Source organism: Enoplosus armatus, chromosome 4, assembly GCF_043641665.1.
Source record: "Enoplosus armatus isolate fEnoArm2 chromosome 4, fEnoArm2.hap1, whole genome shotgun sequence".
NCBI classification, from domain to species: domain Eukaryota; kingdom Metazoa; phylum Chordata; class Actinopteri; order Centrarchiformes; family Enoplosidae; genus Enoplosus; species Enoplosus armatus.
The window spans coordinates 967,501-981,938 of record NC_092183.1 but is presented as its reverse complement, the minus strand read 5'-3'; the positions used below and the strand labels follow the sequence as shown (position 1 = coordinate 981,938).

Genomic DNA, 14,438 nt, shown 5'->3' with positions numbered 1-14,438 from the left:
TATAGCCATAATTAACATAAATTCTTTACTAGCCTTCATCTCAACTAGCATCATAATGATTTACATTAAATGCTAAAGTTACCATAACGTTAGCTTGTAATGGATCTGAACTAGACAAAACCAGACTGGAAGGTGGGTCCTCCTCCCCACAGCGTTCAGGCAGCCGCTCACTGCAGATTCAGACCGTGTCAAAGTAATAGCTGATGAAGAGTACCGTCTAGACCTGCCTTATGTGTAAAGTGTCATGAGATGACTTTTGTTGTGATTGGGCGCACTGTAAATAAAGATTTAATTCAATAGAAGCATCTGGTCAAAGTGTTTGAGCTCCAATGAGCCTTCATGTGTGCATGTTAGTCAGTCCTTTGTTCCTGTTCTGCATAAACCAGCTGCGACGGAGTATTATTGACATTTGTGCTATTCATTTTGTCTTATTGACAATATGCCAGGATTTGAATGCTTTAACTGTTAAAGTAAGATTTATGGCCAATGAGCCACTGTTGAATATTTACATTTTTCAAAATAAATGACAAAAATAGTAATTTGTGCATTTTATTGTTTTCCCTGCTGTACCGAACTCTGACCCCAAAACCAAGGTACATGCTGAATCGTGAAGTTTGAAGTTTTCAGCCAACCAATGCTGGGCTACGAAACATTTGCTGCTGTGATGAAAAATATATGATCAAGTATCTATCAAGTTTCAGAACATTAGCTATCAACATTGTCTTATTAATAACCCTCTGATATGTTCTTGTTTTTCTTTTCTTACAGATTCATTCAAGATGGTAAAGATGTTGCCAGACAAGGGGACATGTGCAAAGCGCTGGAGTTCTTCAAACTGGCGTACGACATTCACCAGAGTCAAAAACTTGAAAGCAGGATAAAGAAAATTGAAGAACTTATTGCTCAGAATGACTCAGAGGATGACGATGAAGAGTTTGTCAATGTAAACAACAGCGGTTTAATGCTTTTCAAAGATTTACATGACAAGCTTTATGACTACCAGAGAGACGGAGTGGCCTTCTTATACAGTCTCTACAGAGATGGTCATAAAGGTGGCATCTTGGCAGATGACATGGGCCTTGGTAAAACCATCCAGGTGATATCATTCCTCTCTGGTATGTACGACAACGAGCTGGTTAAACACACACTGCTGGTCATGCCAACTTCACTCATCACAAACTGGACCAAGGAGTTTGCCAAATGGACTCCCGGCATGAGGGTGAAGGAGTTTCATGGTGCCAGCAAAGGAGAGAGGACCAGGAATTTGGAGAAAGTTCAAAGGAGAGGTGGCGTCATCATCACCACTTACACTATGCTTATGAACAACTGGCAGCAATTGTCATCATACCATGGCAGAGAGTTCACATGGGACTACATGATCCTGGATGAGGCACATAAGATAAAAACCTCAACTACCAAAACAGCCAAAAGTGCCTATGCTATACCTTCAAAAAAACGAGTTCTTCTCACTGGCACTCCAGTCCAGAATAACCTGAGAGAAATGTGGGCTCTCTTTGACTTTGCTTGCCAAGGCACTCTCCTCGGCACAGCTAAAACATTCAAAACAGAGTATGAGAACCCCATCACCCGCGCCAGAGAGAAGGATGCCACTCCAGGGGAAAAGGTTCTTGGGTCCCGGATGTCTGAGAACCTCATGGCCATAATAAAACCCTACTTCCTCCGCAGGACAAAATCAGAAGTACAGAAAAACAAAATGAAAGGCACACATCCGTGCAAAGACAACAAGGAAGCCCAAGTCCAAACCCCTCAAAAAGACTCTGGAGCAGTCATGCCCACACTGACGAGAAAGAACGATCTGATTGTCTGGACTTACCTGAGCTCTGTTCAGGAAGACATATACAGGCAGTTCATTTCACTGGACCACATCAAGGAGCTGCTCATGACAACTAGATCACCTCTAGCTGAATTAACCATTCTGAAAAAGCTGTGCGACCACCCAAGACTGCTCTCTGCTGCAGCCATAGCCAAGATAGGCTTGGAGGAAAGTACAGCTGAAAGTCAGCAGAATGACGACATGGAGACAGACACTAACAGCATCGCTAACATTGCTGATGACACCTTAGTATCTGAATCTGGGAAACTTGTCTTTCTGTTTGCACTTCTTGAAAGGCTCAGACAGGAAGGCCACCGCACACTCGTCTTTGCTCATTACAGGAAAGTGCTTGACATCATCGAACGCATCCTGGGCAACAGAGGCTTCAAGGTAATGAGACTGGATGGCACAATAACACAGATTGCAGAGAGAGAGAGGCGCATCACTCAGTTCCAGACAGACAAGCAGTACTCCGTCTTCCTCCTGACCACCCAGGTTGGAGGAGTTGGCATCACTTTGACGGCAGCAAACAGAGTCGTGATCTACGATCCCAGTTGGAACCCGGCAACAGATGCCCAGGCTGTTGACAGAGCATACCGCATCGGCCAGACTGAAAACGTGGTCATCTACAGGCTGATCACCTGCGGCACGGTGGAGGAGAAGATCTACAGACGGCAAGTTTTCAAAGACTCCCTCATCAGACAGAATACCGGAGATAAAAAGAATCCTTTTCGGTACTTCAGCAAGCAGGAGCTGAAGGAGCTCTTCACTCTGGAGGACACACAGTCCTCGTCAACGCAGCTCCAGCTTCAGGACCTACACTCCAGACACAGGCGGACAGACCCTGAACTAGACGAACACATTGCCCACCTCCACGCCATGGAGATGTTTGGGATCTCTGACCACGACCTCATGTTTTCCCTGGATGTCAACCATGACGAGGCCCCGGAGGACCAAGAGGCGCACAACTACATCGAAGGGAGGGTCCAGAAGGCCCAGGAGCTGATGAAGGCTGAGTCAGAGTTACAGATGCAGCTGACAGAGAGCATGGCATCAAGCACAGAGCCAGCCTGGCTCAGACAACCAGTGGACGACAACAACAGAGAGCGGTCTCATGAGAAAAAACCAAGAAATCCAATACCAAGTCCTTCCTATCCACAACATGACAGCAACTTTAACATGCCACCGGTTGTGGTGGAGTTGGACGAGTCTAGTTCTGGCAAGGAGGACGGCCAACAGAATCGGAGGGACCGAGTTATTGATCTAACTGCAAATGACAGTATGACAGAAGAAGTAAGCCAAGATGAGCTTGCCGAGCAGAACCTGGATTCCCCAAAACACCAGTCTGTCAAGCAGGAGAGGAGTTACTTGGAAATAGCAGACAACCGTCCTCAGGAGGTGTTTGAGGAGTCTTTGGTGATGTCAGAGGACACTGACGCTGCAGCAGGTGAAATAGCAGATGCCTCCGTTCAAGAACTAATGGACGAGTCTGTAATGTCTGAGGCTGCAGTTGCTTCAGTGGGTGACGACAGCCTGGTGTACATTACAGCAGTTGATGAAGAACAACAGCTAAACGGAACATCACACTCAAGATATGACTCTAAGATGGACTTAGAGTATCCATATGTCACCCCCCTGCAGAGCAAAAGACTTTCTGTTTTGCAAGCATCCAACTCAAGCTTCAAAGCAGACGCATCATCCAGAGTCAGCACTGGGCTGGAATCCTTTGAGGGCAACTTCAATTTACAGCTTGAGGACAGTGACATGTTTTCAGACCACGAGGTCCTGGATCATCAGGAGACTGAAGCAGAGGAGAGTAAGCTGCTGTCACAGCTGCAGATGGAGGGGAGTTTTGACGTAAATAAATCCCTTTCTGAGAGACAACATAGAGAAGCACTTGATCAAAGTCTCAACAACGAGTCAAGGAATGATTCCATTATAGCTACCAAGAAGAAAAGAGCTGCAGTGATCTATGATAGTGAAGAAGACGATGACGATGATGATGATGATGATGATAGGCAGGAGTTCAGGAGGAGGCCACTTGACAACTCCTTCCAGGTTCTTGGAGCCTCCACACCCAAATCAGCACCCTCTGGCTCCACCCCTCTCCAGTCAAGAAAGAGCGTTGGAGGAAACACCTCTGTGGCCTCACGCCGGTCCCTCCTACAATCCATCATTGAAGACTTGGAGAACCACAACCAAGACGACGATGATGATGATGAAGGCAATGATGATTATGACATTTCAGAGAAGCATTCTGATGAGGCCGAAGAGGAGGACATCATTGGTTCCACTCACGATGAGCTTCAGCTGGAGGAGACCATTGGAGAGACATTGGAGGAGGAGGAGGAGGAGGATGATGATGATTACTCTGAGTCAACAGATATCATCGATGAGTCGGGAGAGGAAATGAGCAGTAACCTGGAGGAGTCAACCAGCGAGCCTGAGTTAGCCTCCTCGGAGAGAATGGATCAGTGCACCGCTGATGCAGGAGTCAAGACGAATGGGATGAACAACCTTGTCGAGAGCTACGACTCCCTGGTGAGCAGAGGGAGGGAGTACTACAGCAAAGGGAAGCTGGACGACGCTCTGGGCTACTTCCTGAGAGCTATCGACATCAAACCCGGAGATTCTGAAATTCAGCTCACGACCATCCAACTGTACCGACGGCTGAGTCAGAGAAGTTAAGAACTGAGGAAAACAACCTGAACATTAGCACCAAAACCAACAAATGTGTCCTGCATAAATCTTTGAAAATGAAATTTCATGGCAATCCATCCAATGAATGTTGAGATAGAACAAACAGGAGGTCAGCAGCTGATTAATGGACACATCTCTAAGGTGTTTTGCTGCTGTTACAAGCCTGTCTCATATTTGTGGCATGTGTATTTACAGAACTGTAAAAACACCTGTTTATTGAACAGCTGGTTTCATGTTTACTTCATTTCTGGGGAAAGAAGTTGGTACGTTTTCATTCATCCATTATCATAATACAATAACAGGCTTTATTCCTGCTCATCCGTTGATTTTAAAAAGATGTTTCTAACCTGTACTTGTATATATTGAATCTTACTGAAGTTCAAATTAAATTTTCTTAGTAAAAAGAGTAGTTTTTATCTGCATTTCCAGAGTTTCTGTGGGGTTGGGCTCAGTATGCAGAAGAGTTCTGAATTGATATATTTATTTTCCCTGCAACTAACAATAGTTTCCATTTTCTCACCAAGGTGACGTCTTCAAATGTCTTGTCAGACTTGCAGCACTGAAACAGACATTTGAAGACGTCACCTTCAGTTCTGAGAAGTTGTGATGGATATTTTTCTCATAAACATCAATAGCGATCATTAGTTGCAGTCCTAAGCAGAGTGAAAACAGTCATTTTTTAAAAACAGCTGCTTGTTTTATGTGTTTGAATTGCGTGTGTAAATTGTAACCCATCATTTCACAGCAGAGATCAGTCATTTTCAAGGACTAAAAAGAGCCACTGTGCTGCTAATATTTCTGTCAATAACCAATCAAGTAATGTGATTTGTCAGTGTAAATTATAAATGGAAATAACATTTAGTTTGAATCTATTAAATTGGAAAACTCCAAAAACTCACCTTTAAAGTTTACCAGAGACACTTGAACGCATCTTTATTGGGATTACATTTCAGCCAATCAGCAATCACTGTTACAAACTCTTCTCTGTCATTGGCTGGGGGCTCAACGCTTTAAAGGTGCGTTTGATTAAAGTGTCCGGACCTCCCGCTGGTGTTCCGGTGAAGGTCGAACTTCTGATCAAATTATAATAGTTATGATGCGAACAAGGGGGCGCTCGGTTTGCTTTACAGTACAGCCTGATTTGAAGCGCACGCGCAGTTGAAGCTTTTCTTCCCAGCTGGAGATTAGTTTTGTGACGTGACAGAAATGAGCAGCCAATGGCTTCTGCTTTACCCCGTTTGACTTCAAAATAAAAGTCCGTGTAGCTCTGTACAGTAAGAAGAAACGGCCAACCTCATGTTACACATTAATAATATGTCATGAACGTGTTGTTAATAGTAATAATATGAAGATTAGAGCCTTGAAGTAAACAACGTTTTTGTGTAAAAAAGAGTAAATATATTCTTTAATCACCATATACACAATATTAGAGGCTAATGGCTTATAGGAAAATAAATGATACAGCAGCTCCAGTGAATGAAATTTAAAAATGAAATTAATTAAGTTAGCTTTGAATTAAATAAGACATGAGGTTCCAAAGCTGTATACAGTACAATATACATCAAGTGAACAAATATTTGTACTGGTTTATGTACTGTATTATGCATAATAGTAATATTGTGTGATAATAGAATACAGTATACAGCTAAAAAACATTTACATACAACAGTATTAAATATGATATACATCCAATATACTTATAGTATATACACAGTATAATAATACATATATAATGCATATCATGGATGGATTATTGAATGGGTACCAAGGGACTGAGAGTCACAGAGCTCAGTCAAAAGTAGGAATGTCCTTTAATATTGAGTATCTGCCAACCAAATCCAATACAATAAATGTTTGTTTTTTTATTTTCCCTTCATATTACCACTGCATCGCATACTGAGACTACAATAACATTTCATTCAGATACAGTCACAGTAAAGCTGCTTTAAGAGTAGAGAAGCTGTCTCAGGCTGTCTTTGATGGTTTCCTACAATCTTATACAACAGTGTTGGAAAAGGTTTTCAGATTTAAAAGCAACAATATCAATATAAAAGTACTTGTCCTGCATTTTAATATAAAGAACCACTACTGGTATCACCTTTATATTTTATGATAGTATCATGTTTTTCATGTAAAATATGAATCGGTAAAGTAACTAGTAACTAAAGCTGTCAGATGAATATAGTGGAGTAAAAAGTACAATATTTCCTTCTGCGATGTGGTGGAGTAGACGTATAAAGTGGCATGAAATGGAAATACCCATGAACAAGTACCTCAAAACCAAAGTCAGTTGTATTCGTTACTGCAATATTCCTGCAAGGAATCATAGTTGGCGGTGTTTTGTAAATCAGACCTTTTCTGGGTTACAGCGTTTTTTGTTTTTTATTTTAGTTTATTTTCCCCGAGAGTTACTCTTATTTTGAAGTGCGTCACAGGAAGCTGTGAGTATTTCCGATAAATTCACTGGTTGTGATTTATTAGGAGAGAAATATCTGCTCCACACGGTGAGACAGACTTTACTGAAACAGGGTTCAACAGAGGAAGCGGCCACACTCACAGTTTGTGTTTCAGTTATCGGATTTAACAACTAAAACATCAGCGGGAGACATTTTGGAATCGACTGTTAGCTAACAGCCAAAATCCAGCCGCCACTGTGGATCATCAGACGGGACAGGAATGGCTCGGCCGAGGAAGAAAACCACTCCGGGGTGTTTAGCATGAGGCTCTGCGGGGGGAAACGGCTGGAAGACAACAATAAAGACTACAATAATAACAAGAAGAAGAAGAAACCGAGGAGGAGAACAGTCTGTGTGAGTGCTGCCCGGTGACATTTATTTTCTCCAGCAGAAGAAGAGGAAGAAGAAGCAGAAGAAGAAGAAGATGGGAGGGAGAGTGGAGCTGCTGGAGATCTGCTGCCTGCTGCTGCTGCTGAGCGGAAACTCACACTGCAGAGGTGAGGAGGAGGAGTACACTGAGGGTGAGGAGGGTGAGGAGGAGTACACTGAGGGTGAGGAGTACACTGAGGGTGAGGAGGAGGAGGAGGAGTACACTGAGGGTGAGGAGTACACTGAGGGTGAGGAGGAGGAGGAGGAGTACACTGAGGGTGAGGAGTACACTGAGGGTGAGGAGGAGTACACTGAGGGTGAGGAGGAGGAGGAGTACACTGAGGGTGAGGAGGGTGAGGAGGAGTACACTGAGGGTGAGGAGGGTGAGGAGGAGTACACTGAGGGTGAGGAGTACACTGAGGGTGAGGAGGAGTACACTGAGGGTGAGGAGGGTGAGGAGGAGTACACTGAGGGTGAGGAGGGTGAGGGTGAGGAGGAGTACACTGAGGGTGAGGAGGAGGAGGAGTACACTGAGGGTGAGGAGTACACTGAGGGTGAGGAGGGTGAGGAGTACACTGAGGGTGAGGAGTACACTGAGGGTGAGGAGGGTGAGGGTGAGGAGGAGTACACTGAGGGTGAGGAGGAGGAGGAGTACACTGAGGGTGAGGAGGGTGAGGGTGAGGAGGAGTACACTGAGGGTGAGGAGGGTGAGGAGGAGGAGGAGGAGTACACTGAGGGTGAGGAGGAGTACACTGAGGGTGAGGAGGGTGAGGAGGAGTACACTGAGGGTGAGGAGGGTGAGGGTGAGGAGGAGTACACTGAGGGTGAGGAGGGTGAGGAGGAGGAGTACACTGAGGGTGAGGGTGAGGAGGAGGAGTACACTGAGGGTGAGGAGGAGGAGGAGTACACTGAGGGTGAGGAGGGTGAGGAGGAGTACACTGAGGGTGAGGAGGAGGAGGAGTACACTGAGGGTGAGTAGGGTGAGGAGGAGGAGTACACTGAGGGTGAGGAGGAGTACACTGAGGGTGAGGAGGAGGAGTACACTGAGGGTGAGGAGGGTGAGGAGGAGGAGTACACTGAGGGTGAGGAGGGTGAGGAGGAGGAGTACACTGAGGGTGAGGATGATGGACAGGGCACAGCTGTGTGTGTGTGTGTCTCAGCTGTCACTCATCTTCATTTAGTTTGCTCTGCACAGTACTTCATACTCCACTGTACTCCACTGTATTACAAGTTACTGCACTGTATATTACTACGTACTCTGCTGCACTGCAATACAATGTAGTGTACAATACTACATAATGTACTGTACTACACTGTAACTACAGTTAACTACTCTTTACTGTACGTTATTACATACTGCGTTACACTGCACTACACTGACCTACTCTATACAGTACTGTACTGTACTCTATACTACTTTTTTATGTACTACACTGTACTGTCCACATACTGCACTGTTTACATGTGTACACTGCACTGTACTACACGGTAGTGTACTGCTGTGTACAACACTGCATAATGTGCTGTACTCCAATGTAATGTTCTACCTTGTACTACTTTGTAATGTGCTGTACAGTAGTAACTGCATTATACTACACTGTACTACTCTACACTGTACAGTACACTACTACTCTGTACTACTTTTTAATGTACAATACTGTACAACACTACATAATGTATTGTACTATATACTGTACTGCACTACAATGTCTTCTACACTGTACAGTACAGTACTCTGTACTCTACACATTGTGCTGTAGTGTATAGTACAATGTAGTGGTACTACTACACTATATTTATTTTTTCTACACTGTACCACACTGTACTGCACTAGAATTCATTAGACCCTACCGAATAATACAGCACTATACTATATTTTATACTACACCACATGCTGCAGTTCTGTTGCTGTATAATTTGTATTATACTAACTAAAGATGAGTAAATATTTGCTATACTGCAACAACAGTATCTTTAACTTTTCTAAATTGTAGAATGCCACACTGAAGTAGAACATGCAGTACATATACACATATCATCCATCAGGTTTCTAGACTGTGAAAAAAGTATTGAGACCTTTTACTGAAGTAAGAGTAGCAACATCATACTGTGAAAATACTCTGGTACAAGTATTGTGAAGAGGTTCTTAGGTGTTACAACCGATACCCCCACCCAACGCGGATATCACATTGAGTGACGGCTGTCCTACGACCTCATCTTTAGCAGCTTTCTTAGAATTCATCAATCAAAGCCAAATTATTATCTACTGTCAGCATATCTCAAGGAGAGGAGTCTTCTTACCTGAGGGGGGGCTACCTAGATGATCTCAGAGAGGAGCAACACAGGACTTTGGTCAGAGTGTACAAAGTACAACCCAGTTTTATTGGAGTTTTAACAAAAAGAATAAATGGATACAAAAATGTTCAAAAAGGAAGAAAATATAACAATTTGGTAAAAGTACTCATTAGGCAGCAGATCATAATTCTATCGTATCATATACTATATTATCTGATTATTACTACTATATTATTACATGAATGTTGTAGCCGGTCGAGGTGGAGCTCATTATAACCACCAGACCTTATATACGTTACTGTTTGGTAGTTTAACTCTTAATAATCTGAGAAGTAACTGCAGCTGTCAGATAAATGTAGTGCTGTAAAAAGTACAATATTTCCCTCTGAGATGTGGTGGAGTAGAAGTAGAAAGTAGCAAGTACATCAACATTGTACTTAAGTGCAGTACAAATGTACGTGGTTACTTTCTGTCACTGGTAATGTCTGCAGATGTGTTTGTGTTTTAATAGCAGGTCTTAAACTATAACTACTTTATATACAGTTAGCTAGTTTAACTACTTTATATACAGTTAGCTAGTTTAACTACTTTATATACAGTTAGCTAGTTTAACTACTTTATATAGTTAGCTAGTTTGATCTACTTTATATACAGTTAGCTAGTTTGAACTACTTTATATACAGTTAGCTAGTTTAACTACTTTATATACAGTTAGCTAGTTTAACTACTTTATATACAGTTAGCTAGTTTAACTACTTTATATACAGTTAGCTAGTTTAACTACTTTATATACAGTTAGCTAGTTTGATCTACTTTATATACAGTTAGCTAGTTTAACTACTTTATATACAATTAGCTAGTTTGAACTGCTTTATATACAGTTAGCTAGTTTAACTACTTTATATACAGTTAGCTAGTTTAACTACTTTATATACAGTTAGCTAGTTTAACTACTTTATATACAGTTAGCTAGTTTGATCTACTTTATATACAGTTAGCTAGTTTGATCTACTTTATATACAGTTAGCTAGTTTAACTACTTTATATACAATTAGCTAGTTTGAACTGCTTTATATACAGTTAGCTAGTTTAACTACTTTATATACAGTTAGCTAGTTTAACTGCTTTATATACAGTTAGCTAGTTTGAACTGCTTTATATACAGTTAGCTAGTTTGAACTACTTTATATACAGTTAGCTAGTTTAACTGCTTTATGTACAGTTAGCTAGTTTAACTACTTTATATACAGTTAGCTAGTTTAACTGCTTTATATACAGTTAGCTAGTTTAACTACTTTATATACAATTAGCCAGTTTGAACTACTTTATATACAATTAGCTAGTTTAGTCCAGTGGTTCCCAACCTAGGGGTTGGGCCCCTCCAAACTTTTCTCTGATCTTTTTAGTGAAATATTGGACTATTTGATCTCTTTGGGATTAAAACTTTTATTTAAATGAAACCATCTGAAAAGTCAAGAGGAGAAAAGGCTGAGACAGCCACCGCTTTAATCTGTAAACTGATCATATGTTGTTTTTATATGTAAAGATCTGCTGGACTTAATAGTTTTACATTTGTTCAAATTGGTTGGTATTTGTTTGCAGACTAGAAATTCATTAACTCCATAAATGACTCACATTTGTAAATCTGTGATCAGAAAGATTTCAGTTGGAACTTGACCCAGAAAGTTTCCTTCCTCAGTGAAAGTCTCTGTAAACTTTCATTCATGATGGAGGTTAAACCTCTTAACACCAAGACAACATGTGCTGCTGGCTGCAGGGTTGAGCAACACGTGTAGATCTAAAGTTTCCTGCCGTGATTCAGAGTGAACAAATATCAACATCTTACATGATCCTACATTTCCCATAATGCAGCTGGATAGTCTTTCATTAGAACCTCCCTGCTTTCAGACCCCAAACTTCCAGTTTGTAACACAGCTCTAACTGTGGTGACGTCTCACTGTCAACCCACAGTGAGACTCGAATCTTTCATGTGTGTTTTAACTGTTAAAATGTGTTGAAAATATCGTCATCGAACGTCATTAAAACAGAGGTCATCATGTGAAAAACTTAAACCGTTCCATGAAGTTGGTCGTTGTCTGTGGACAAATTACTCACAAATCTTGTTTTTATTTGTGGATGATGAAACATGCATTTGTTGTTTGTATTGAGATTCATTTCTCTTCATAATCTTGTTTGCACTTTTTTAGGAAAAGTGAAACTCAGAGAGACTCAAACCGACTTAAAGCTTAAACGTGTCGGTAGGTATTGATCGGTTTGTCTTCAGGGGCTGCTGAGCCACCAGCTCACCTTTGGTCTGTGTGTGTTTGTGTTTTCAGATCATATTGATGTGTGTGTGTGTGTGTGTGTGTGTGTGTTTTCAGGTCTTGTGTGTGTGTTTTGGCGTCTCATTCAGGCAGGTTGAGCATTAAGCAGCTTAGCGTCGTCGGCCGTCGGGCTCACAGCCGAGTCCTTCAGCTCCGACGCTGACAGGAAGAAAACCCTGTTTAACACTCTGACAGCGAGTGTGTGTGTGTGTGATGTGTATTTGTAAATGTGTCTGCTGTGTGTGTGTGTGTGTGTGTGTGTGTGTGTTGGCTGTGTGCAGTGAGCTGAGAGAAACACTCAAAACATCCAGAGAGTCTGAATGAATCCAAGTGATGACATTTACAGGAAGCAGCAGCTACTTCGACTGTACAGCTACACACACACACACACACACACACACACACAGTGTTGGAGCAGCACTCCCTGTTTCCCTGAATGATGACTCACTCTGTGTTTTTTCTCCAAACTGAACATGAACAAATCTTCTGCTCTGAGACATTAAATCTGCACAGTCAGCCAGAAAACATCCAGAAACGTGAAACGATCCGCTTGTTTTCTTCTTATTGTTCACTAATCTCATGTGCAGAGTTAAACCAACAGTCTGATGTTTGACTGACACTCAGTAGCATCTTTTATAGGCGAATACTGACTAAAAATAATGACAGTAAATATATTTAATTGTTTTTTAACCGGAAGAACGTGCAGAGAAGTTGTGAGTGATTTACATCCGTCCGTCGTGTCTGCAGGTCTTCCTCTCAGGCTGAAGATGAACATATCAACATCTCTCTTCTCTGGAGTTTGGCAGCTGCTTAGAGACATTTCAGTGAGCAAATCAAACTGAAACCTAAAAAATGAGAAGGAGACATGCCCCCCCCCCCCCCCCCCCCCACTGAAGAAGTGAATCTTTAAAAACATGTCACAAATATATAGTTTCATGTTTAAAAGGCTCAGCCATTCCCTCAAACAGCTGCTTGCTGTAGTTTCTTTATCAAACTAACGGCAGGAAATAGTGCATCTGTTGGGGACTATTTTCAGTGCGGATGAATCCACACGTGGAGCTCTAGTGAGTGTTTGGGGCAGCAGGATGGTGTGTGTGGGACTGAGTCCAGATAAACTACAGTGTGTAGTTTATATTTGTTTGTAGAAAGACCAGGATCATGTGACCGACGGGGTTAGCCGAGTTAGCTGTAGCGCTAACAAGCGTCTCCACTGGCTCTGTTGTTGTTGTTTGGATGAAGAGTCTGTTTTTACAACCTGCAGAGAGAGTTTTTTTATTATCAGGTCAGGTGTGTTTTCAGTTGTCCCCTGATTGGCTGGTTGTCAGGTCAGGCCTCAGGTTCAGTCAGTGCGTGTGAATGTCAGGTCAAGTTTTTGTGGTTCAGAACATCTTAACCCACTTGGCTGATCCACATCCAGAGTTGGCACCAAACTCACCGTGAGCTTTTTGTCAGGACGGAAAGAAAACAAAGATTCTTAAACTTTTCTGTAAATTTAGAGTTTCTGTTGATTGTCTTTAGGATTTCTCATTTATTTTAGATTCCTTTAGATTGGCTTCAATATTTCTCTAATTATTCTTAAAGATTTGTCCAGAATTCTTTCTAGAGATTTTCTTTTGGAGTTTTGCAAGTTTCATCAAAGATTTCTCTAGATTTCCATTTAGATTTCATCTTCTTTAAGATTTTCTGTTTTTTTTCTTTAAAATTTCTCCAAAATGTATAAAATACTCATGGTTTTATTTAAGATTTCTGTAAACTTTCTTAAGGATATTTCCAGATTCCCCTAAATATTTCTCTCATTGCCTTTGGTTTCTAGGGGTTTACTTTACGTTGCTCTGGATTTTCATATCGGCTTCTGAAAGATTTCTTTTTCTTTAGATTACTCTTACTTTTGTTTTTATGATTTTTTAAGATATTCTTTAAGATTTGTTTCCTTAAAGGGGTTTTTCTCTTTAAGAAAATCTTGAAGATATTTTCAGGATTTCTCTAGACTGTCTTCAGGAGATCTTGAGCATGTCTTCAAGGTTTGTCTGGTTTGTTGGTAGAAGAGAAAGTCAACATATGAAGCTTGACTAAATGAGATTAGATCAGACAGATCCTCACTGATCAGCAGGGGTTAACTGGGTTGTCAGACTAGCAGAGAGCAGGATCAAGATAAGACTGGACGACAAACAGAGTCCTGAAGAGAAAGAAGTTCATACAACTAACAAAGTGTGTAGTATTTACACTCTGATGCAGATGTGAAGATATGCAACTAGTCTGATTATCTGATGGTGGATATGAATGTGAGAACAAATATACAGGAACGTCTCACTGTAGACCCGTAGACAGTCTATTAAGTCTAATATCAAGTAAACAAACAGACTTGACGTTTGTTTGGACACCTGGTCCAGGGTCTGTCAGTCCTCTGGCTGCAGGTCTGGCTACTGGTTTGAGATCAGTGGTGTGAATCCTCAGAGTGAC

General features: G+C 41.6%; 2 protein-coding genes across 2 annotated transcripts in view; both read left to right on the top strand.

Moving 5' to 3' along the window:
• Nucleotides 1-1,057: 1,057 nt before the first annotated feature.
• On the top strand, nt 1,058-4,850 carry ercc6l (excision repair cross-complementation group 6-like). The gene has a single exon (XM_070904946.1). It carries the CDS (start codon nt 1,073-1,075, stop codon nt 4,520-4,522), a length of 3,450 nt encoding a protein of 1,149 aa, XP_070761047.1. The 5' UTR covers nt 1,058-1,072; the 3' UTR covers nt 4,523-4,850.
• Nucleotides 4,851-6,795: 1,945 nt separating this feature from the next.
• Nucleotides 6,796-14,438, top strand: part of adam9a (ADAM metallopeptidase domain 9a) — a 33,064-nt gene continuing 25,421 nt past the window's right edge. Inside the window, exons 1-2 of the mRNA XM_070903746.1 lie at nt 6,796-6,819; nt 7,379-7,487. Of these exons, the coding sequence (XP_070759847.1) occupies nt 6,796-6,819; nt 7,379-7,487 (133 nt within the window). The remainder of the gene's footprint in view (nt 6,820-7,378; nt 7,488-14,438) is intronic.